The 25,615-nt window shown below is 41.7% G+C and overlaps 1 protein-coding gene across 2 annotated transcripts; it reads left to right on the top strand.

The window, feature by feature from the left end:
- Nucleotides 1–11,283: 11,283 nt before the first annotated feature.
- Nucleotides 11,284–21,431, top strand: prdm2a (PR domain containing 2, with ZNF domain a). 2 transcript variants are annotated; one of them, XM_083770153.1, is made up of 4 exons: nucleotides 11,284–11,390; nucleotides 13,528–13,590; nucleotides 14,288–18,680; nucleotides 19,625–21,431. In XM_083770153.1, exons 3-4 carry the CDS (start codon nucleotides 14,350–14,352, stop codon nucleotides 19,701–19,703), a joined length of 4,410 nt encoding a protein of 1,469 aa, XP_083626279.1. In that variant the 5' UTR covers nucleotides 11,284–11,390; nucleotides 13,528–13,590; nucleotides 14,288–14,349; the 3' UTR covers nucleotides 19,704–21,431. The 2 variants fall into 2 exon arrangements, with proteins under 2 accessions (XP_083626279.1, XP_083626280.1); XM_083770154.1 differs by having other exon boundaries at nucleotides 14,288–18,675.
- Nucleotides 21,432–25,615: the final 4,184 nt, after the last annotated feature.

The following is a 25,615-nucleotide window of genomic DNA, read 5'->3' on the forward strand; positions in this document are numbered from 1 at the left end:
TTTGCCACATACTATCAACTCTAGGTCTTTAATTCTTTCTTTTTTTTTCTTTCTTTTTTTTGGCTCTGATTTGTTTGAAACATTTTATTTAATTGCAGTGTTTTTGTTCATACTGTTTCAATAAAAAAGTGAAAACACTCCACAAAATATTACATGAGCTTGTTGTTGTGAGTTTCCTTTGTGTTTGATATTACACTATGTCTTCAACACTGTCAGCAATTACATTTTGTAGACAACATATTCTATAAATCCTCTTAACTAAATAGACCAATACTTAGACAAATACTGTTAAATTCAATCTCCAAGTGAAGTGAAAACATATTCATTAACCACCTTTCACAGGGGCAGCATCCAGTTACCCTCTCTGATTGGCTCATTCGAGCATTGCATAAAATTAAAAACACACATACACCTCCCTTTACTCACAAACACCACCAAATATGGTCTCCAGGGGAGCATGGCACTGGAAGATACAGCCCCGGACCGTTAGGTCGGTTGAGCCCTTTTGACAGTTAGGTGTGTTTTTTATGTCATGTTGTGGAGTTTTTCATAAGGCGCTGTTAAGCCAGGGCAAGGCTCCAACAGTGGGCCGTGAGTTGCACAGAGATACCCTGTGTCTGGCTCTCTCTCCTCCGTGTGGTTTTAGGCATGCGGCCCAACGCCCAGCACCCCCAGCCTCAGCCACGCCGGCAGGCTTCACAGCACACTTTAGCTCACTCTCTCACTTCAGACTGCTGGGAACAATGGAGTCTTTTGAGAGGGGCAGATGGGGAAGCTACGGGCCATGGCTGAGAAGCCGCTAGCCAGCAGCAGCAGAACCCCCCCCCCCCCCCCCCCCAAACCCCAAACCCCTCTCTCTTTCTCACTCTTTCAATTTCACTCCCTTGCTCTGTCACTCTCCCTTTCTTTCTCCTTTTTTCTTTCACTCTTTCCCTTTCATTTCTGACTCAGGCGCATTTCAATCTTTTTCTCTTTCTCTCCCGCTCTCTGATTCAGGATGGGGCTTTCCCCCTCTCTCTCCCATAGGAGGGTGTTGCGCAAAATTCTGTACATTGCGAAAGGGAGGAGTCACTTCCAGGGCAGGGCCTACAGAATGTGGTCCTCATCCTACTGTAGATTGAGCACACATGTGCAGCGATAAATACATTATGCGCACGCAGGCACATGAACACACACACACACACACACACACACACACACACACACACACACACACACACACACACACACACACACACACACACACACACACAGCACACACACACACTATTACACAGAAAGTCTTTCTAATATGCAGTGGAACAAACACATGTTATTGTCATGCTCCAGCAAAGATAATAATGATGTTATAATATGTATTGTACAAATGTTCTTGTATACCATAATACGGTACTGTGCTTATTTATTTAATTACCATGGTCATAAACCTACTTTTTTGTGTGCAGGCTTTAGTTTAACGTGAGCTATACTGTAAGTGAATGCGTGTGTGTGTGTGTGTGTGTGTGTGTGTGTGTGTGTGTGTGTGCGTGCGTGCGTGTGTATGTACATCTGCACGTGTAAGCAGCATACATGTGAAATAATCCCAGCGCCTTGGTCATAACTTGAGCTGTCTTGGCATCCAGCCACCATTAATCATCTTCCTCACAGCTCCTCTGGTCTAGAGAACACACAAATAATGGAACAAGACCAGTCTAAAAACCCTGCTAGAGGCACGCACACGCACGCACAGTCGCACACACGCACGCACAGTCGCACACACGCACGCGATACACACACTATTATTCATTTATTTAGTGTTGCTGAAATGTGACCAAATCTGCTGGGGCAAAGATATTATTATGTACATATCTTACATACAGCAATGCTAACATGTGGTTACATGTACTGCCATGAATATCCTTATCTGCTTGACCCAGTGGTGAAACACTCATCCATTTAAACATATTGATATCCATGATACGATGACCATCACTTCAACTATACTTTATCAGAGACTGACGTCTGTGCACGCCTGCACAGTGATACAACATGCATGTTCTGTGTCTGTTCATTTCTGTTTTTATCCTTGTTTACATATCTTCTAGGCACGTCATGTGTCCACTGTCCAATGTCTGTATTAAACTTTACAATGCGTCATGCAATACTGCTTGGTGTTGGTGCTTGGTGTCATGTTCTCCGACTGAATCAACACTCACCAACCCTTGTTTAGATGGAGACTCTTAAGGGACCAACCAAAATCACAACATGTAGGCCTACCTCGCCCATTTTCACTTTTAGTATAGCTATAAGCTTATTTGACCACTCCTCTTGACAGAATTGGTGCAGGTCAGCTACATTTGTTGGCTTTCTGACAAGCTTGTTCTTGATGGGGCTTAAGTCAGGACCTTAATTCTAGCCTGATGGCCATTGCTTTACCACTCTTGATGTGTGTTTGGGGTCATTCTGTTGGAACACCCAATTGTGCTCAAGACCCAACCTTCTGGCTGATGATTTTAAGTTTTCCTGAAGGATTTTGAGTGAATCCTCCTTCTTCATGATTCCATGATTTACTTTCTGTAAAGCATCAGTTCCACTAATCTGGCAGCAAAACAGACCTATAATACTACTGTTGTAAACTCTAAGTACTGGACCCTCGTCTGGTTTGACAGACAGGTAGTGTGTGCAGGCTTGGTGGTGTGTGACAATCCGGTTGAAGTATTCCTTTGGTACGGCGACAGCGGCGGCGGGCCCGGGAGAACAATAACGTGACACGAGACAGTATCACGCTAAAGGTTCACAAAGTGTATTACACACACAGGAACATATATATATAGAGCTGGATCCCAATGACGTGACAACAACACTTGAGACATAATAACCGCTAAATGCAGCAAGGCTGACCTTGCTGTCTGAGATGTCTCTCGTAGCCTAACTATAAAGTATGCTACAGTTCAGGCAGTACACAATACATATTAAGTACACTGTGTCCCACGTACAAGTACACAGCCATGGGCGATCAGATTATAACAACTACTACCACCATGCATGCTTGACGTAAGGCATGTTGTTCTTGGAGTTAAAGGCCTCAACTTCTCTCCTCCAAACTTTTAATTTCGTGACTTAAAATAACAGTATAATGCATTAGAAAAGTGAAAGCATTATAAAATGTAGCCAATAGTTCTTCATCTTTTTGGGAACTAAAGAGGTGCATGGACAGACTGTCCAGTCAGTCATCACGGCTATCCTCCGGCACTATCTGAGCTCAAATTCAGAGGAAGGCACAGAACAGAGAACCATTCAACACCGACAGAACGACTCAGGAAGTTTAAGAATTTCATTGGGAAATGAGAGATCCATCACTTTAAACACCTAATCCTGCAATGAATGGGCTGGCAAGAAAATAGTTCACAATATATTATTGAATTAATTAGTTAAGTTAATAGGCTATAGATACGAGTAAAATATATATATATTTTTATAACTTTATTTATAAGATTTTCAATTTTTGTAGACAAACAACCCCACATATACCCCACCCTCCCCGTTTCCATCACAAAACAAGACAACAACAACAACAACAAAAAACAACAATAAAATAAAACAGGTAGTAAAGGATATAAATAATAAATGAAATAAATACAATAAAATAAAATTTGCCTTTTACTAGATTAAGTGAACCAAATTACATGTAGGAAAAACACTTACAGTAGGACACATCATCAAAAGACAGTGAGTCGGAAGACAGTGAAAGGGTGAATTCAAGGAAAGGGGACCAAGCCTTTACAAATTTCTGGCGAGATTTGAACCTGTTGTATCTGAGCTTCTCCAATGGTATAAAGGATAGAACATCCTAACTCTGTTCCATAGCCTTCCGCTTCGCAGAAGGCTATGCGACTTGCCGGTTTGAATCTCAAATCGAAATCAGACCAGCCTCTCCTCTTTAGTGGAAATCTCACGAACGTTTGACCTACTCACCAATACAAACGATAAAGGTTTTGTAGACAACGTACAGTAGCTCATTGCAGGGAAACGGCCCACTCCCCCAGAAGAAAACAAAATGCATACAAATATGCATACAGAAAATAAAGCTAGAGCACATGGCAATATTCATTCTGGGTTAATAATATTTCTCCAAGATGAACATATGGTGTTTTGGAATGTATTTCCATATTTCTTTTTTGCTGAGTCATCCAATGGTATAGCACAATACAAATAGCTGATCTACAAGCTCACAAGGTGTCAGATATTTTGGTGCAGGACTGTTTGGTGTAGGATGAAATATAAATCGGTCTATAAATAGAGAGTATGCGCATGCTTAAAGTGAATGGCACATCGAGTGGCAAACAGGCAAAGTGAGTTTAACATTGTTTAATGTTGTTTAATACAATCAGATATGACTTTTCTGTTTGGATGAATGGGCTGTCAAGGCCAGAAAGTCGTTTTTTGCCACTCAGTGGGCATTCTTGTATAACTTCCGGGTTTGATGATGATGTCACACGCATACTGTCACAGCCCTGGCCACAGTCTGTGCCACACCCACTCATCCACTGCCCTGATGACTACCTGGACCCACCTGTGTGTCTCACCTCACCTGCTCCCTAATGAACCTAGTCTATATATAGCCCTTGATGCTCTCATGTGATTGTTGGTTTATCAGTTTGCTCTGCCTTGTGTATACGTTTATTCCTTGCCTTGTAAGATGTACCTGATTTCTAAAGTAAAGACTTTAAGTTCATTCCTTGTGTCTGTGAGTTCTGCATTTTGGATCCTTACCTGCATAGAAGCCTGACACATACCTCTATTGCCTATATGATATTTTGGTCAAACAGGAGAATGGGAGTGTATTTTTGATTGTCCAGCAGTAACAAGAAATGCAAGGTCAGCTGTAGCTAAAAGTGGACTGTCTATATGGCATGATAATCCACACAGAAGGAACATGCAGTCTGAAATAGCCAACACTTGCTCCCTTAAGAGCTATTAATGCATACATAGAATTAATGTGTGACGGCCCTGACCGTCTGTCCTCCCTAGGCTTGAGTGTTTGTCTCTCACTTATCTGTCTCTCTGTATTGTGCTGTCCACCTATACCCTGTTCTGACAAGCCACCACACCTGTGGGAAAAAGTATACATACCTTGGTTCCCCAAAGCTCTATTTATATTGGACAATCTTCTCTTTTTATTTGGTTACATGTTTGCTTTGTTTCGCTCTAGTCACAAAACCCCATAGCTCACCTCTTTTCATCATACATGCAACCCTCTTGCACTGACTTTCACACGTGAGTTATTGTTGCTTGATTAACTGATTTCCATAAAACACTGGTTAACTGTAACCTTGTAACTAAGTGAGTGCTCTCGTCCTTTGATAGAGATGAAATGGACAGTTGGTGTTAATGATGATACATGTATGACTGGTGCAGCGAAAAGTTATAAAATAAAATATTGTTTTGCATGTAAAAAGGCATGGTACTTCAACATAGGGAATTATTCACGCTTGGTCTAAATAGATAAGGAAACTTTGTGTAATCTAATATTTTAATTTATATCATAGATGTACTACTGTACAAATAAAAGTATCAATTCAGTATTGCAAGTAGGACACACATTTCTCCATGTCAGCGATGGCGCCCATGTAAAGAATGCTGCCTTATTGTCCATACATGTTGCTACTGTGTGGCTTTTCTCCTCAGGGCGTTGGCATGAATGCCAGGCTATGACCGGTCCGTGTGTGTGTGTGTGTGTGTGTGTGTGTGTGTGCGCGTGTGCGTGTGACTGCGCATGCCCTTGCCGACTGCCGAGTGTGTGTGCGACTGCGCGTATACCAGCAGTTGGCAGAGCCACTGTGTGTGTGTGTGTGTGTGTGTGTACTATGTGCATGATACGAGTGACACATGCCTATGCATGAAATTGTGATGTCATGAGGAAAATGTCAACCTATGGGCCGTGAGTGTGGCAGACAGCTGGGCCTGTGGGTGGGGACAGAGAGGAGGGAGGGAGGGCGTGGTTGGGTGACAGGGAAAGCACACGGCACAGTAGCATGTATATGCGTGTACCGCCGTACTTACATATGTGTGACTGTGTGTAGAAAGTGAAACTGTGTGTGTGTGTGTGCGTGCGTGCGTGCGAACAAGAGACGGGGAGATAGTGAAAGAGGAGAAGGAGTGTTGCTGTGCATGTGTGTGTGTGTGTGTGTGTGTGTGTGTGTGTGTGTGTGTGTGTGTACGTGTGTGGTGTGTTACTGTCAGGAAGTGGGAGTGCATCTCCAAATATGTGTGTGTGTGTGTGTGGGGGGGGGGGTATTGGACATGTGTTTTTTTATGGGGGTTCTGGAACTTATGGAAATGGGTGTGGTGCAGCGAAACGTTGATGTAGGCTACTAACAGTAATATAACAATGTAATATAACAATAAGAAAATAAACAAACAAACAAACAAACAAATAAATACATTCATAAAAGTAAAAGAGAACATACACGAGTGTGTGTGTGTGTGTGTGTGTGACGTGTGTGTGTGCGTGCGTGCGTGCGTGCATGTGTGTGCTTGTGTGTGTGTTCAGTGTCCTGCACACATACTGTGTGTATGTGTGCTTGTGTGTATAAGGCATGTGCTTTCCTGCACATCTGGTGTTCTCTTTGCCCCAATGACATGACATGTAGGCTCCTGAGAAACAAGCCTTTGTGTCCCATGGCTGAGAACATGCATCGCCGCCCTGTGACACTCGCCTTCTGTGTGTGACCCCTATTGTTCCATACATTGATGTGTCTTGGTACACAGAATGACATTGTGAACCACCTCTCCCTCTTGTTGACATATATCTCTCAATCTCTCCTCCTTTCTGCCTCTCCCTCTGCTCTCTCTCTCTCGTGATGTGCTTCCGTGGCCCGTAGTGCATCTCATTGGCACAAACCAGTGTCTGCCCCCGCTGGTTAGTTCCAGCTACTGTATACCATGCATCTAATATGGGGCATGTTTTTGCCCCAGTTTGCTGACTTCTCCGACAATAGCTCTGTTACTTGCTTGTTTTGCACATTGTTCCCATGAATATTCACTTTTGAGGCCTGCTTGGTGTCCTACATCAACAATAGCTTTACAGAGCTTGGCATTATACTACAGCAAGATATTCTTAAAAGTTACATTGAGTTTTGGGACTCCAAATTCACTAGTCATTAGTGGGGTCATTTATGGCCCATGAGGTTAAGGCACTGTATCGTTGCAGTAACTTTTTGGCTGTCAAACGTTGCCAGCTTGACTGAAGGCCACTCACTGACATATATCATTTGGCTAACATGTTTCTGCATCGATCATTACCGTAACGTTTTGGCTGTCAAAGGTTGCCAGCTTGACTGAGGGCCACTGACATATATCACTTGGCTAACATGTTTCCCAGAATCCAACAGAGAGGGCATGCATATCCACGGCATGTGGTCGCAACATTTGACACGCAGGGTCACCATGCAGGGCTCAACTTAGCAACTCGAGCTGGGGTTTTTAAGATGACCTTGCTAGCCCAACTTGTGCACAGTAAATTCTCAGTGTTTATTCATCCATTTGTCTCAGAGAGTGCACAGATGCAATGAAATGACCACCATGAAGGTGGTCATTTCATTGCAACCGTCTTTCTAATTTTGTTTCATATTTTAAATTGCTCACATTCCACCAAAGGTTAATATCTATGACAGATTCTACTTTGCCATCTGTTTTGCGACGTACCCTCTGTAGTAGCATTCAAGTGGTTAGCACCTGCTTATACGAATGCAACTGAGGACAGGACACAAACGTATGGCTCATCATAATTCCACAGCTGCAATTCACATCAACTTTGAAAGACACCCTGGAGCCTTAGGTCAAGTCTAGACCGACTCTGTTTTCAGTGCTGCAACAGGCTGTAAATTAAGACTCACCACCTCAGTGTGAATCCAGTGCTGTTTTGTTCAGTACATTTTGCAACAGTTACCAATTCAGTGAATTGCTCTCCTGCTTTCACTGCAAATGTGAAGACAAAAGCCTGAGCCCTCGCTGAGACTGTGTGTGTGTGTGTGTGTGTGTGTGTGTGTGTGTGTGTGTGTGTGTGTGTGTGTGTGTGTGTGTGTGTGTGTGTGTGTGTGTGTTATAATGGCTATTTGCATTCCATTACAGGCATTTGGCTCATGCCCCATGGTGACAACAAATTCTGTAACTGCAGTGACAGTGGAATATAAGCTTAAATTCCCAGATCAGTACAAGCAAACAAAATGTTCTTCATCATGGCTTGCAGAAACATGGCATGCGGTTTGACAATGTAGCCCAACTAGATATCCATCATTCTAACCCAACCCACATAGAACATAACATGAAAATAACACACAAAGCTTGCATACATCTCATGAGAACACCACTCATATGTTATGTGTTGGCAGTATTGCACATGTAGTCCCCAATGCACTCCTACAGACACTCTCAAAGAATGTCTTGTATGGTATGTTGACATGAAACTGGAGGTGGAAATATTGCCACAAGAAACGGGTCTGTGTCCCATCATAGAGTAGGTGCTCAATTGACAATTGTTGAAAGAGGCAGAAAACTGCATGGTTCACGATGGGAGATGAGAGCATTATATCCAGTGTGGGTTACATTTTAACTACCGTTCTGCTGAGGGACGAAATGATGCTATGCATTATGCACAGCAAATTCCTGTGTTGATTTATCGTGAAAATTATTTGAGCCCAGAAGCATAGTAGAGTTTAATATTAGTCTGATATCAAGTCAGTTATAGGATATCAGAGGTACTGAAATAACTCTGATTGTGGGGTCTGAAAACAAGCACAAACTATAAACACATTATTATGTGTATATTATCCATTATTCTTACTCTCTAAAGTAGAGGAGATAACAGTATGGGGATGACGTTGAAAATGATCACAGAGTAAGTGCACACTGATGTGATGAGCACGCTGATGTGTACAGTATACAGTATACAAACCTATAATAATACAAGAAGTTAAAATATAACAGTATCCATGTTCAAATAACTTCTTAATACACATTGTCCAGGGCTTTTCTTAACATTTGACTAATTGTTGTATGTCTTCATTAATTTTTGAAACCTTGCATGTATGGCATGTTTATTATTTGCTTTGTTGCCCTTTAGATATGTTTAGAAAGGTGCTACTTAAAGATTGTTACTCCAATAATTCTTCAATAATTCTTCTCATCCATGTGTAGTGTACTCGTGCTGTACAAGTATAAAATAGCCTATAAGGTATGTATGCTAATGTTCCAGATTATATAAAGTATGTTCATGCAATAGGCCTACATCTGAAATGGGCTATTTTTATTCTTAGAAATCTTGGTTCCAATAGATGTTGTAGCTTTTATTGATATTTCAGATGGTAAATGCATGCCATAAATTGGCAAATACATATTTTATGGGTAAAGTGAGCAGGGTTGTCTGATCCCTTTTAATGAGTTGATCTGCTTATTTACAGTATATTGAGCATTGAGCAACACTGCTCTCTAGAGGACGATGTGTTGCACTGCAATAACACAAGTTAAAGTCAAGGAATGCTGACTGTTCACTCACATCTCCACAGATCAAACTATCAAAGTATACAGAGTGCTTCTCTTTTAATGTAGGCGATTTTAACATCCAGTGGCAGATTGGCCACCTCGATCTGGTGCTAAACTATACCACCTCAAAACTCTGATTGTTGAGCCTCAGCATTAAAGTATATTATTCTGTTATTCATTCCAGAATCATCAAGTTAAGTTAATAACGCTGTTAAGAATTTGTACATTTTAAAGTGAGAGGAATTCAACAGCATTTTAATAATCGAGTTGTTTATATTCTGATTAGATGCATTGGTAGATACATATAGATATCGAGCCCCTAGAATAATTAAATTAAATGCTCCTTTGGGCTTTGGCAAGTTTGGCCCACCAAATACATCTTTTAAAATCCATGAAAATTCTTGCACAAATACTACCAACAATTCAATAATCAGCTATAATCTTTTGCGAACTAGCTGATTTGTGTATATATCTGCAATATATCTGCTATTTATTATTATTATTAATAAAAAATAAATATGTATTTTCTTCCATTTTCTAAGATGTATTTTCTTCTTCTCATAGACTAATATATAATAATTATATTCTTCTGACTTCTGCTCTGAAGTATTTCTCAGCCCCTCCCCCGGCCCCCCCACCACCTTTCTCAACAAACATGTTGCTGATTGGCCCAGAAATGGTCTCGCACACATGCTGGCCAATCAACGCGTCGGAAAAGAGAACTACGGGAAGAGAAGCCAAAGAACACATACACACAGCTGCAGCCAGTGTTGCCAACTTAGCGGATTTGTCGCCATATTTAGCTTCTTTCCAGACCCCCCTAGCGACTTAATTAGTGAAAAGCTTCTGGCGAGAAATTTAGCTACTTTTTCTGGTGAATTGGGGATAAATCGTGTTGACAGTCGCCAGAGATAAAAACCCTCATTTTTATTAATTTTCCTTCTCAGCCTAAAAAAAAAGAAAAAAAAACTCGGCGCGTCTGGCTCAGTGGTTTCCTCGTCTCGGCTCGGTTATGTGCACATAACCAAGCCGAGTCGAGGAAGCCACTGAGCTCTGCTGTGACAGCAGAGTAATCTAGTAAGAGAGAGTAATGACACTCCCGTAGTCCCGTTGACTCACATTGTAACAATGGAATGAATGCGATCATCATCATCATGGTGTGCTTACACCCAGAGCAAGAAAGGAGGAAGCAAAGCACTGGCAGTGGCAGCTCACTTTAGTCTGCTAGTAAAAATAAAATACACACGCAAATGCATAAAGTATTAACCTTCTAACTCCTGTATGGATCAGAACAAAATAGCGTTCTAAACGTTAGTTGAATTGAGGTATGTTTTTTTTTAATTACAATGCGTTTAAACGAGCAGCAAATCTGGAGCCTAGTGCTCCTGGTAGGGTTTCCCATAGCAAAGTGGTCTCGGGGGAGGGGCCAGACAAAGTATGGTCCAATACAATTAAATTCCTGTTAACAAAATACAAATTTTGTTTTGATGTCAGTTTGATGTGAAGTTTCATGGTGATATCCAACTTTGTCACGTCACGTATCAGCAAGAGATGATACAAAGTGCACATAAATGACAAATGTTTTTCTGGGCTGGCTACATATTTTCGTTGCTAGGGTCGTCTAAAAGTCGCTAGGGACGCTAAAAAGTCGCTAGGGGCGGCGCGCGCTACGCGCGCGCAAGGGCGCGCGCTGCGCGCGCGCATATCCCACCTCTAGCTACTTTTAGCTACTTTTCGAGGAGCCACTAGCTATTTCCGTTACTGGGGAGTTGGCAACACTGGCTGCAGCAGTGCATTGAGTGCAACAACAACAACCTGTGCAAGAGAAGAGGAGCCTTCTGAACGTCATTTATAGACTCCACAATAAAGTACGTACATAAATGATAAACACTGAAACGAGTGCATGAATGATGCTGTCAAAGTGCTTGTGACGTCTTAATTGCGGCGAACCCTCCTTTCCCCACCAGGCAGGTAGTCGATTTAAAGGGGGAGGCTATGTTAGCATTTCAGCTAGCACTCTATGCTACTGTGCGATAACAGTTTATATGTACCACGTCGTCGGTCAAATAGCGTGCGGGAATAGTGCACAGCGGCCGTTTGGTTTGGTTGCAGACAGTGTTGACGTTTATATTTAGAACATCGTGGGGTGTGGATTAGGGAAGCCAAGTGACCTTTCAGTGGACGAGCTCAGCTCGAGGTGACGACGTGCACTGTGACAAGCTAGCAATGGTGCAAGGACAGGAGGGGGGGGGGGGGGGGGGGGGGGGCAATGTGTACAGTCAAATTCTCAGTGTTCAAGCTGCAATCGGAAGGAATCCGGAACTTATTTTTAGTGGTTATAAGTTAAGTTTAATCATGTATCTATCTATTTCTGTCTTGCATGTTAATATAATATTATATAACTATACTAACTAGCACATCTGCAGTCACAGTGGTTAGTTGAGAAATGTAGAGTAGATCCTGTATGGCCATATTGGTTGACACGATGAAACGTAGTTTCCTACAAATCAGAATAATCAACTTTATTGTCACATCATCACACAGGTTTACACTGTAAACCTGTGTGTTTAACAAGAAAGACACCTGTAAACTTTACAGGTGTCTTTCTTGTTAAACAGTGGGTGGAATTCGTTTTTTTTATGGAAGCTCCATCGTTTTTGGCATTTCCATAAGAGAAAGGGAAGATCAGAAGAAGAAGAAGGGGGTGGCAAGGTGGAAGAGAGATCAATTAAAAATAAAATAAAATGACATCTACATATTTACAGGGTACATGCCCCCATGCAGATGTTGGTGTGGATAAATCAAATATCAAATATTGCTTGGGCCAGTGTGGCACTGATGCAATATGACTTGACTCGATCAGCTTCACAATATCTACTTATCACTGACGTCCTTAAAGTCTTGAGCCGCGAGGCTTTGTTTACATGACATGACAACAAGCTGTAATAGGGCAGGCTAGTAATGGACTAACAGTGCAGCATATATCTTTTTACTTTTGAATACAAAGCTACTGCTGGAGAAAGAAACATCAGGCCTACTTTTCATGCCAATTTATCATTTGATGCTCTAATAGTATCAGGTTAAAGTGACAAGTTTCGCATTTGGGCCTGCCATAGTGCCATTTTGTAATTATTATGAAATAGTGACACTGGTGGGTGAAATTACATAATCAGAATATATCCGTATCCGTCAGTAAATAATTGGTAATTCATCTAAATTTAAGTTTTCTTCATGTTGGTTGAAGTATTTATTGAAATATTGTTTTGTATTCTATATTGTATCTATTACTGTTAATCCATGCAATGTTTTGTTACCTGCACAGAATGACTACTGGACTGACTCATTGTTTATTCAGCACATAGGTGGAGCTTCAATGGGTGCCAGGCACACATGATCAATAATCTAGAGAATAGAATATAGTGTTTATAAAATAATAAAACATTTACTATGTTGAATACATTTGTTATGAACAATTACAGACTTTATATAGCTAATTCACTCTGAATGTTTTAGAGACACAGGGGGACAGTGCTTAGGCTGAACAACTGAACATAGATGGTATAGGAGGAGATTCTGCACTGTGAAATGTGGAACTCATGATCAAACAAAACTATTTTCGGCTAATAGATTTGGTGTAGAGGGTAAAAAGGAGTGGACCAAGTATAGAGATAAGTAACAAAACATATTCATCAGGACAACGTTGCTGATATATTTGTAGAAGTGTAGAAAAATATCTTTTAGAGTTGGTGTGGGTTTGACTTGGTTGTCATCAACAGGCAGACACGAAACTTTGGCTAAACACTAAGCCCTATTGTTATTGTTGCTTTTATTACATTTATTGGCACTTTTTCTTTTTCCTATTGTATTATACAATTTTGGTGCTGTAATATCACTGTGCTTGATTGTTGATTTACAATTGATTGATTTACAACCTAGTGTCTGCTCATGCCACATCAAGTTCTTCCATTAATAACATATTTGTAATGGTATAATCTCTCCCTGCAGCTTGAAGCCTGAGGTCATCCTTCAAAACAACATGCCCCCAATGCTGCATTGACCCTGAAAATGGTAAGACACAATGACATCTGACCTTAGAGTATACTGTATAATGTATATTAATAGAGACGTCACCGGATTTCTCCTCTCATCCACTTGCATTGAGTTGCTCACCCAGCGCATGAGGCGTTCTTCCGGATTGGAAACGGTGCATTCTGGGATTGCTTATGGGCCAGATGTGAACGTGCTGGGCTGTTGACTATCATTGCGCGCGTTCACGTATGAAACAACAAACATCACGTTCACGTGTTATGGTAGCCTGATTATCAGACTGTAGCTGGGCTGGGCGGGGTCTTTGGGCTTGATCCAGGCTAGTGTTATGGGCCCATACGTGAACTTGTGCAATGCATTATGCTGGCTCGAGCTGCAATACCAGATTCGGCACTGTATTTTTCGCCTCAGGGATTCCTCTCGGTGAGGTCTCTATTATATTTATACTCTAAGCATCTGACTGTATACTTAGAAAGAAGAAAGAAGAAAAAATCTGAATACAAGGCTCGGGTACAGCCTGTACATTGTCAAACAACACTAAGGATGAATGCAATCATGTCATTCTCAGAAAAGGTTTTATTTTTTTAAACCAAAATTACATTAGAAAGAATTCAATGAAGCACTGAAATGTGACAGGTCTGTATTTGCTTTTTTCTTCCTTGTATTTATTTGTGGCTTGCTGCTAAATGACATGGCCTTACTGTTTCTGTTTCACTAGGTTTGGAACGGTACCTGTTGCTGAATCACGATACTCCACTCGGGGACAGCGAGAAATTCAAGATGGAGGATTCTCCACAATTATATATTTCTGGATTTGGAGATGAAGAGGATGATGAAGAAGACATGGACTTGTCTGAACCATTCACACCTGATCGCCACGAGGATTTAGATGATTTAGGGTCAAATTCATTTCCTTGCCAGTACTGTGAGAGACATTTTGCCAGCAAACAAGGATTAGAACGCCACATGCACATCCACGCCTCTGAAAACTATAGTAACCAGTCCTATAGTTTAAAGTTTGGTCACATACCAGAGGAAAATGTAAATGCTTGGCCTGGGTCTTTGTCACCACAATATTCAACAGAAACTGTGTTTGTAGATCCTAGTTCATTCCCCAGTAGCTCTGGTGCCTCCATTTTGACTAGTGAAAGCCAGATTGTCGTGCTAGACAGTAATTCAGAAGTAGAGGGTGGTCATGCTTGCAAGTACTGTGAAATGGTTTTCAGTACACATACTAACAAACGCAGACATGAGCGTAGGATCCATGAGCATCCTCAGCGGCTTAGAGGTGAAAAGGACTGCGTGCCACATGATGAAATTCCTCAGAGCTTATCCAGTTCAATATCACAGCAGGAATCACAGCTCATTGACAATACAACACCTGTAGCTGTGTATTTGAACGAAGGAATACAAGCAGAACAATATATGCTGGATATCTCTAGCAATATCTCAGAGAACCTCAGCTTTTACATAGATGGAAAGATAGTGTCAACAAGCACAGTCACCAGCTGTGAGGTTGTTGAGACAAACTCTGGCACGGCTACTTTGGTTGGGCTTGATACTCTCATCCTAGATCCTGCCCAGATCAGCCAAGCTCTGAATGTAGAGGCAGTGGAAGGCCAACTAGTAGCTAAGAGGAGAACGGCAACCCCACCTCTGTTGCCACAAATCAAAACCGAACTGGAATCGGAAGTGGTTGTGCCTTCATCCTCCTCGTCAACATCGCTTGTGTCTTCTTTAATAGAAAACCTACTTCCTCAGAGTGTTGAATCTACAGCCATGCAGAAAGAGAGAACTGTATTCCTGTCTCCTAAACTGAAACAGCTCCTGGAGAAGCAAGAGGGCCTTAATCCTACGTTTGCGCTCATTACAGACGGCCAGAAGTTTTGTTCACCGCTTGCACTTTCTGTCCTATCTGCAGGAACAGGGAGGTTTAAGAGAAGGACTGCGTCCCCACCCAGATCTCCACAACAAAGCCTAACATCGAATGTGGAAAACACAATCCCAGACACAGGAGAGTCTAATGCTGTTGACACAGTGCAGATAGAGATCCCGCACAGCTCACCGGCACAAAATATATCTGATGAGAACGAGGGCTTAAATCCACTGATAGAAGAGACAGAAATGACTGATGTCTTGCCAGATAGTTGGCCCCCAGTAATTGGTGGGAATTCATGTAACCAACAACCATTGGATCTCTCTAATGCAGTCAAAAGAAATGGTGATGTCGCTCTAGCTGAGACCGTGCTGGACTTGAGCTTGCAAAGAAAGAGCACAGAGGACCCTTTGAGTTTAGTTACACATCCTGGTCTATTCAGAAAAAAGAAACCAAACACCTGCATGCTGGAGAAGGTGTTGATGAATGAGTATGCGAACGTAGATGATGGAGAGCAAAATGTATACGTGTTGGGGAATCCAGAGAACGCTTCATTGTCAGACTTTGCCATAGTTGCAGGTTCCGATATGGCAACCCCAACAGAATCTGTTACACAAGGACTTGTTTATGGACTCACTTTACCCTCCTCCACGTCCCTCGCTCTTACTCCAGTTGCCTTGCAGCCTGCCCCATCATGCACTATAGCACTAGCTTCACCAGTCTCACTCTCAATGCTGCAAACGGCTCCCTCATTAATTACAGTTCTGGCACAGCCATCTCCCATTTCCAACCTCTCAAATCAAGCTATCCAGGTTTTGGCTCCAAATATATCTTCTGAACCTTTGGTAATCTGCACAGAAAATACATTAAATCCTTCAGCATCAGACTTGACCACTGCATTCACTGCTGCAAATGCTGCAAACCTTATTGCGCTCTCCCAACCTCTTGACCCAGCTCTAAATCTACCTGGTCACGTGTATCTCACTGATCAGATTGCTCTCAATGCACCTATGATTGAATCTTCTATTGGGTCAGAAGTTCCATTCTCATCTACTGTATCTATAAATGACCCCCTTATTAACTCGTACAATATTACTAGCAACACTGTTTTGATTGAGTGCACAATAGCACTAGAGGCACCAGGGAATGTTGTCCCCACTGCAATTACTTTCCAAGAAAATACTGTAGAGCCTCCAGAACCCACTCAGATGGTTATAAATCACATAGAACAGCAACAGATAGTATCGTTGCCTACCCCTGAGATGGTATACCCCAATATTGTTGTATCTTCAAGTGTCACAGAGTCAGTAACACTTGCAAACAATTCAGTTACACCAGATAGTTCTACATCGGGAGAATCAGATCAAGGCTCAGAAGAACCAACCATTGCTGCAGAAGAGCAGCCTACTCCAGAAGAAGAGCACCCAATTCCAGATGAGCTGGCAACTCCAGATGAGTTGCCAACTCTAGATGAGCACCCAACTCCAGATGAGCACCCAAAGCACGAAGAGCACCCAACGCAAGAAGAGCAGCCAATGCAAGAGCAGCCAACTCCAAAAGATGAACCTTCTGACACTTGCCCTCCCACTGACATTTCTATTTCTGACACTGAAATGTCACCTCCCTCTGAAGTAGCTGAGGTGGGTGAATCGGATGACACGCATAATGAAGCAGAGCCTCAGACTTTCACCAAGAATTTTGTTTGCAACGTCTGCAATAAGCTTTTCCATTCAATGAAAGCATTAGGTCATCATGTAAGTGACCATGCAGATGACTGGTCGTACAAATGTGAGTTCTGTCTGCTGCTCTTTCGTAAGCCTGCTTCTTTGCTTGAGCATCGCTCAACTCTCCACGGTGTCGGCAAGGCTTATGTTTGCAGTGCGTGCACGAAAGAGTTTGTCTACCTTTGCAACCTGAAACATCATCAGGATGAACTGCACCCTGGCCAGCAATGTACTCATACTGAAGAGGAAAAGGGCAAGTTACGGCCTCAGAATTTCAACCACTCAGCAAAAGTCAGCACAGAGACTCCAGCAACCTCCCCCTCAAAAGTGTCCAAGAAAGATATTAAAAAGGAAGACGTAGATCATCATGGTGAAGAACTCTTTACGACTATTAAAATTATGGCCTCTGATGGAGTCGACCTCAAAGGACCCGATGTTCGTCTCGGCATCAACCAGCACTATCCTAGCTTTAAGCCACCTCCATTTCCTTATCACAATAGATCACCTGCTGTCTCTGCGGCCTCAGCTACAAACTTCACCACTCACAACATCCCTCAAACCTTCAGCACAGCTATCCGCTGTACTAAATGTGGCAAAAGCTTTGATAACATGCCAGAGCTGCACAAACACATTCTCGCATGTGCTAACGCGAGTGATAAAAAGCGATATACGCCCAAGAAGAATCCCATCCCACTTCGGCACTTTGCAAAGGCACAAAACGGAGTGTTGTCCACTACGAATGCTACGAATGCTGTAAATGGTTCCCACAGAAGCAGCGAGGCAAACGGGTCCAAAGCTAATCAAGGTCCACCAGTAAAGATGAGACTCAGCACACTTAACAAAAGGAAGAAAAAGTTAGCCCAAAGGGCCATGTCGCAGAGAATCAAGTCTGTCTCTTCTTCGAACAAAGCCACCGCTGAGCAGGAGACCTTTGGTTGCCTACATTGCACTCGGGAGTTCACGATGCTTCGCAGCAGAACCAAACATATGGCTGTCTGCCCCAAGAAACCTAAAGAAGTTAAGAAAAGAAATGAGGAAAGAGTCTCTGTCACAAAGGAAAACAATGGCCACCGGCATAGAGGGGTTACTCACCTGGAAGAGAAACGACAAACCTCAGCTCAGGACCAGAAAACCAGAGTCCAGGCTTCTAATTCTGCTAAACGGTCAGCTGTCCTGCCGGTGCAAGTGGTCCTTTCCAACAAGAAAAGTAAAATTGTCATAAAAGAGAGTGCTCAACCACAACAGGAGACGCCCACGCTCGTTGAACTTCCCGTTGGTCGGACATTTAACCCATCAATGCGCCAGTATAGGAGAGTGCAGCATGGAGTGAAAGAAGCCCCCATTAAAATCAGCATCGTGAAACCACATGGGAGCAAGCCAGAAGACCTGCCTCCAATCCAGAGCTGCCAAGGAGCAAATGAGGCCATCCCAAGCAGCCTGCAGCAGAGTGCCCTAGCTACAGTCAAAGAAAAACGGAATAATCAGCAACCTCCAAGGCAGGGGCAGGTATTGTAAGCATGAAATAAAATATGATTGATTTGATGTATATGGATTAAAGTTCTCAGTCGCCACAACTGATTTCAGTCATTTGGATTCCATAGAAACCAGCGTGTCTTCTGTGAAAGCATGCTGCGCACCAAAGATATCAGATCTACAAGCTCACAAGAAGACGTCGCAGTACGACTTGTGAGCTTGTAGGTTGGCTATTTTCGGTCATTAGTTATCTTAACATGAAAGAGTATTTGAACTAAGTAATCAAACTAGCAATAGAATACAAGCTTAGAAGCATCTTCCGGAAACATGAATGGTCTCAGAAATGTCAAAAGCAGAGAGGTTAATGGCTCAAATCTGTGATTTCTTCAACTGGTCGGCTGTTGTGTGGAATAGCAGCAACAATAGGTTTAGAACAGTGGTTTTCAACGCTTTTCATATCAAGGCCCATTATTTATTCTGCATTTGAGCCAAGGACCACCATTTGATGACATTTAGCCTCTCAGACCCAAAACTTTAGGCGATTTTTGTCCACAATTCCATGCTGTATTGATGTGGCACCATAGGGGAGATAAAAGGCAAACGATCAAAATAATTATTATAAATGATCTAATTGTGTAGACTTCTTGTAAATTAAGTAATAGAGAGATGTTTAACAATTATTTCACTCTTGAGTAACATTTACACTCGAGTTAAAGATCTAGAGGGGTCCATTTGGTTACTACCTCCATCATATAGCTGGGAACCGTTAAGGACCAGTGGTGGTCCCCGGACCACTGGTTTATAATAATAATACCCTGATTACATTTTCAATCTTGAGATTCATTTTAGTTTTGCTTTTTTCCATGCATGTCCAAAGTACATGCATGGAAAAAAGCAAAAATAAAATGTGTGTTACCCATGTTTGGTCACAGAGGTTTCTTCCTTTTCCTTGTTCCTCATGTATGCACTTTGCTCTTTTCAGGACCCTGTTGTGTGAAGCGTCTCCTCTATTTCCAGTAATGGAAGTTGGAGGAAGCCCTGCAGACGTAAAGGGAGAATAACTGTTGATTGTATTGTCACACAACACCACATACTGTACAGTAGAACTTGAATTGTGGATGAATGAAATGAGACTTCGCTGCAATGAGTGGATGCGACTGACTGAAATTAACCAATCATTTGGTTATTTTGTAGTAGCATACTGTTTTATAGATTCCTCACTCATTTCATAAATGTTCTGGTAATGGCTCCAATGTGCACTTTGATGAATTATCTGTGATTACCTTATCACAGAATGTACAGAATGGTAAACTGAACCGTGAGACTGTTCTATTTAGTGCTAATTGGTATTGGTTATCTTGAGAGCACTACAGGTGGCAATCATTTTTCAGGCATGCAAATGCACGTGTTAACTGTTGTCTGTGGCCTTTTTTTTGTTTTGTTTTTACTGTAATTGCATGCTATCAGCTTGTAGTACAGCTATAGCTCACCTTCTCCTCTGTAAATACACACAATGTAGGACTGATTAACTTTAGAAAAAAATATTAGGCCTTAAATGTGATGTGGTGGCTGTTAGTCCTGATGACAATAAGCAAAATACATGACAAATGGAAGGTGTGACATGAAGTGTAGGGAAACTTCTGGTATTGCAAGACTGCAGGTAACCTCCTGAAAATACAACAGAAACGTGCTGTACCGTATAAGCCAAGCTAGTACCGTATTGTCCAGTGAAACATAATACGCTATCTGTTGAATTGACTGGAAACTGTGCACTATTTACTATATTTAGGGTAAAAAGTTGGTATTTTCAACGATGTGAATGTTTGATAAAATGGATACTAGAGCCTCAGCAATTCAATATTGTGTACATATAATTTGGTTGGCAATTATTTCCTATAATGGGAAATTCTCAAGAATAGTGCTGTAAAAGTAAGAATGTGAGGATGGAAAGAAATACTTTAGTGCATTTGCACTGTAATCCAAATCAACTGATTAATACTCAGTTTTAAGCACATGTCTGATGTCCCCCCCACCCTCTAGAAATGAAGAAAACTGGAGAAATTTTAAAAGTTTAGCTGCTTGCTTCCAAAGGGATTGTGAGTGAAATTGACTTTTTGTCACATTTGAAGTAAATTACTTTGTGTAGGCTAAGTGTTCTTTTCTCAGATTACAAAAACGTGAGAGCTGGAAGGTCAAAGGTGTGTAGTACAGTGTCATCTCAGCTCAGTCAAATACCTGGTACATGCACTTGAAATTGCTTTTGCAGTGCAAAGATCACCACTTTTCTCTTTTAGTAATTAACATGTAAATTATGGAATGGGGAAAACACAGTTGGTCGATGTAGGAGCCTTGTATTGGAAAGTGGGAAGTTGTCACTCATTTCTATGGGTTAATGTGATGAAGTGTATCTGTATAAAATATTGGCACACAACTTGGATTGTAAGATCCATGGTTAAGCTGAACAGGGTAAACTGAATTATTTATGATTATTTAATTGTGTTAAGGTAAATCAATGTGTGGGTTGTAAATCCAAGCAGTATTCTATATCTGCTAAAACAAATACTGTTTATTCGAAAAGTATGTATGTATTTTTCCTTTTTGCCATTTCCTCCCAATTTTTCATTTATCCAGATTGACCACAAAGGTAGTTTGGGAGAACGTTATTTAACTGTGAAAAGTGCTTGTAGCATCTCAAAGTGTAAAAACAGTCATGTATATTTATTAATTTAAAATCATATATCTGAACGGTTCTGTGTATGATTTGCACTAATATTTTTTCAAGCGAGTGTTCAAAATAAATGGAGAATGTTAAATCAAATGGAGGGTTTTCAACTTTTTGTGTAGCCTATTGGTGTGAGCATACTTATATATATATATATAAAATACAGTATTATAGTATATTATTAATTATATAAACTTACACACCAATTATTTTAACAGGCCTGTGATATATATTTTTAGGCTGAAAAATACACTTGTTGTCCAGTAGGTGGCACACTTTCCAAACTACAGTAGAACCGAAGATTAAATAAATGCATTTCTAGAATAATTGCAAAAAGAAAATATTTTAGGGCGGCTGTTCGTAGAGCATTCATCCTTTCAATAGTTGGGGCCTGGGGGTTTAATGTGGCGTGTCATATAGGGCGCGTTCGGAAATAGCGCACTGAGCCCACTGTGCAATGCAAACTAATAGGCGAGTGTGCTCCGGTGTGGTATTTCCGAACGCGCCCATGATGTCCCGAGAGTTTAGAAAGAAAGTGTTGAGTTGAGAGGTCAAGCAGCCAGCAACAACGGTTGGAGTCTGAGTTTTGGATCTGCGTCACACCTTGACTATAGTAGCCTACCTCAGATCAAAGAGAGGACCCGCTGAATTTAAACATAATTAATTAAGCGGGGTAAAATAAACTAACAAGGATACACATGAACACTAAACATACAATGCAAATATATGTTAAAATTCCAAATAAAATAGACACTTTGACTTTAAAGAAATTACTAATTTCTCCAGCTGGAGTAACTACCTACCACATGTCAGGACTCGGTCTGGACCAATTCGACCGACCGACCAACTTGCTCTTGTCTTCAGCGCCAAGAAGAAGAGGTGAGTTAAAGTTTTGGTTTAACTCAAGACTCAAGTAGCCTATAACTCAATTAACCTTGGGTGCAGAAGGCAGCACTGCGTAAAAAACATTGTTTGTGGCCTGGCATTGAGGCATTTGATTTGATTCTTAAGTTGGCTAGGAGGCGGCGGAGGCTTATATTTTTCACTTGACACAGCGACGCCATGCACCTGTGTCCCTCCAACACAGGTCTACGGTGAGTTGAGTTATAGTCTGAAATTCTAGAGTGGAAATGTATTTCAGGCAATTATAACGTGAAAATTGCCTGCGTTTGCATTACATGGAGTTTGTGTGCAGTTGTAGCCTGTCTAGCCTGCTAAAATGCTAACCATGGCACTTAACTTTAACGTTTTAAAGGCTTTGAAAGTCTGCTATAAAACACATTTAAGTTTTGTCTGTTGTTTTCGAACAGCTCCATTGTCAGAGGGCATATTAGCCTATAGGCTACTTAGTTTCAACATAGATAGGTCAGAGGCTAATCTGAAATTCAGCTGACTGTCAATCAGCTGTCAATTTGATTACAGCTGTGTGTGCCTACCACCAACGTGAAATTGCATAGACATTGTATACACTACAACAGGGGTTCTCAACGTTTTTGGACCCCCATAAGAGAAGAATTTTACGATTCTCAACCATTTTAATTTCAAGGACCCCAAGTTTGCATGCATTAGACTATGGAGTGGACCCCCATTTAATGGCATTCTATCTCTGGGACCCCAATTTATATTGTAAAATCAATGTTAATTTAACTCTGAGGGCCTTCCAATACAAGAACAGTTAGGCCTATTGTGTTTGATATCAAATATAGGCTATAGCCTATGTCCTTCACAGCCAGATAGTGAAAACATTATTTTGAACCCCAGGCACTTGTGATAGGCTAGGTCAGCAGATTGAGTACCTTCAGTTACATATTGGAATGGGAAAGGCAATTTTGGCTGTAAATTTAAATGTTCCTCAACAGACTATATATGGGCTGGGCATGGATTTAATTGGAATGTCGGACAGCATGCAGCATTTATGATTTGCTACTGGCAATCACAGGAAAACCACCACGGGACAATGCAAGTTGCTTCTTCAGCATCATCATTTTTAGCACTAGCTATGCCATGCATTCCTCCTGTCACTGTGACATATCACTGCAATTCCCCTCCCATCCTTCCAGTCATGGCTGTAACCATGTCATAGCCAATGGTCATAACATGCAAGATGCTCATGAATGCAGTGGTGGAAAGTAACTAACCGGGCAGTGGCTCAGGGGTAGAGTGACCGGAAGTTCAAACCTGGGCTCCCGCAGAGTTAGTGTCAAAGTGTCCTTGAGCAAGACTCTGTCTGAACCCCTAATTGCTCCCGATGTGCAGGTTGGTGCCTTGCATGGTTTCCTTCGGCATAATGTGTTTGAATGTAATGGCAAATGCACAATCTCTGTAAAGCGCCTTGGATAAAGGCGCTATATAAATTGACCATTTAAGTACATTTACTCATGTCATCACAAATGTCACTGTGATGGTCATCACATTTGGAAAAGTGGCTATGGCCGCTTTTAGCCAAAGGAGTGTTTTTCTTCATGAAAAAGAAATGCTTGCAATGGGTTCAGAATCATGAAACCCGCCTAGTTTGACCTGTGCTACTTAAAGCAGGATGAAAATGTGTAAATGTTGCCTGCATAGGTTGTTAATGGTACACCCCAACTTTCAGCAGCTGTCACAAATTCTCCAAGGGAAACTGAATTTCAATATAATAATCTAATAATAATAATCATAATAAACTTTATAGTGTACCTTTCATGACATAAAAATGCAGCGCAAAGTGCTTTACAGAACAAATAAATAAAAGCAAAAAGATAAAACTGCATTAAAATCCAAGCAAAAATCTATAATAGCGTAAAATAACATTCAAAAGAAAACATTACATTAACATGAAAAACATTAACTGTCAGCACTCAGCAGGGAGACACAAACTCAGCCAAAAGCAAGGGTAAAAAAGTGGGTCTTGAGCTGTGTTTTAAAAATGTCTACAGAGGCTGCAGTGGTGGAAGTTTATTCCATATGTGTGAAATGTGTTGCTAGACACCTTTACAAACACATTGGTGAAGAAATGTATTGGTATGAATTTATTCCCAGACTGGACATTGTTCTGTTAATATTCCCTGACTAATATATATGTTGGCATTTTGAAAATAGCCGATCTACAAGCTCGCAACGCATCCAAAGCGACACGTTGTGACTGTGAGCTTGTAGATTATTTTCAAAGCAATTGTATACATTTTATACATTTGAAAACTTGTAAAATTGGGACCTTCTGCATAATGACTGGGTACTTTTACTTTTCCTACTTTTAGTACATTTTGATGCCAATATTAGTGTTACTTGTAACAGTCTAACAGACTATTTCTACAATAGGGTATTGATACTTTTACTTAAAGATGGAGTGCCACAATGTCTGTATTTTTCCAGTTTTTCATGCGTCTATGAGGTGTCAGTACTTCATTAGACACCCTGGAGTCGTTTTTATGTGCAATAGTGTATTCACTTTGTATTTAGGGTTTCTTCTGAACCCTTGACAGTCAAACGGGCCAATGAAAAAAACCAGTAATACATATAGTGACATCACATTATCAGCCCCTTCCCTAACCCCTCCCCCTTTATCATACAACTACAGCTGTGGGTGCGGCTTAAGTTCAGGTGGATCATCACATAGATATTATAAAAGAAATCACACCCGTGTGAAATGAGTGGTGCAACTCCGTGTGGGGGTGGGGGGCGGAAGCTCCAGACCCACAGGAACACACCCCAGGTTGCCGGCCTGATTCCGGCCAGCCGCCCCGCGTCCGAAACGGTTGAGAAATGATAGTTACCGTGTGGGGGTCCCTCTACTGTACCCTCTATTGTACTGCACGCGGAAGCTGCTCAATGAAGGCAAATGCTTTGCAAGAAATCTCGGGAAAATTGTGCCTTCAATTGTGACATGCGCCTCAGAGCCGGAAAGGGCGTCTACGTTTATATGTCTATGGATCACCACCCATCACCACCAGCTCAGTGGCCTTGTGGTTTGAGTGTCCGCCCTGACTGGGAGGTCTGGGTTCAATCCCCGGCTGGGTCATACCAAATGGGACCCAGTGCCTCCCTGCTTGACACTCAGCATCAAGGGTTGGATTGGGGGTAAGTCCCTGCGACATACTAGCGTCATGTCCAGGGGGTGTACTTGTACATCAAGCTGCCTCACGCTACAGAAACAGAGATAGGCTCTTGCCCTATGGGCCCCATGGCTCGGCAAGGCTACCCACCCATCACCACCCACCAGGCAAACCAGGCATACTTAATGAACTGGTGGGGGTGCCCACATAAAAACGCCAT

This window comes from Protomyctophum parallelum (assembly GCF_964188405.1).
Source record: "Protomyctophum parallelum genome assembly, chromosome: 7".
NCBI lineage: Eukaryota > Metazoa > Chordata > Actinopteri > Myctophiformes > Myctophidae > Protomyctophum > Protomyctophum parallelum.

Coding starts and splice junctions, on each gene's coding strand:
- prdm2a (XM_083770153.1), top strand. CDS start 14,350: ATGGAGGATTCTCCACAATTATATATTTCTGGATTTGGAGATGAAGAG. Junction 18,681..19,624: donor CCAAGGCAGGGGCAGGTATT/GTAAGCATGAAA, acceptor TGCTCTTTTCAG/GACCCTGTTGTGTGAAGCGT.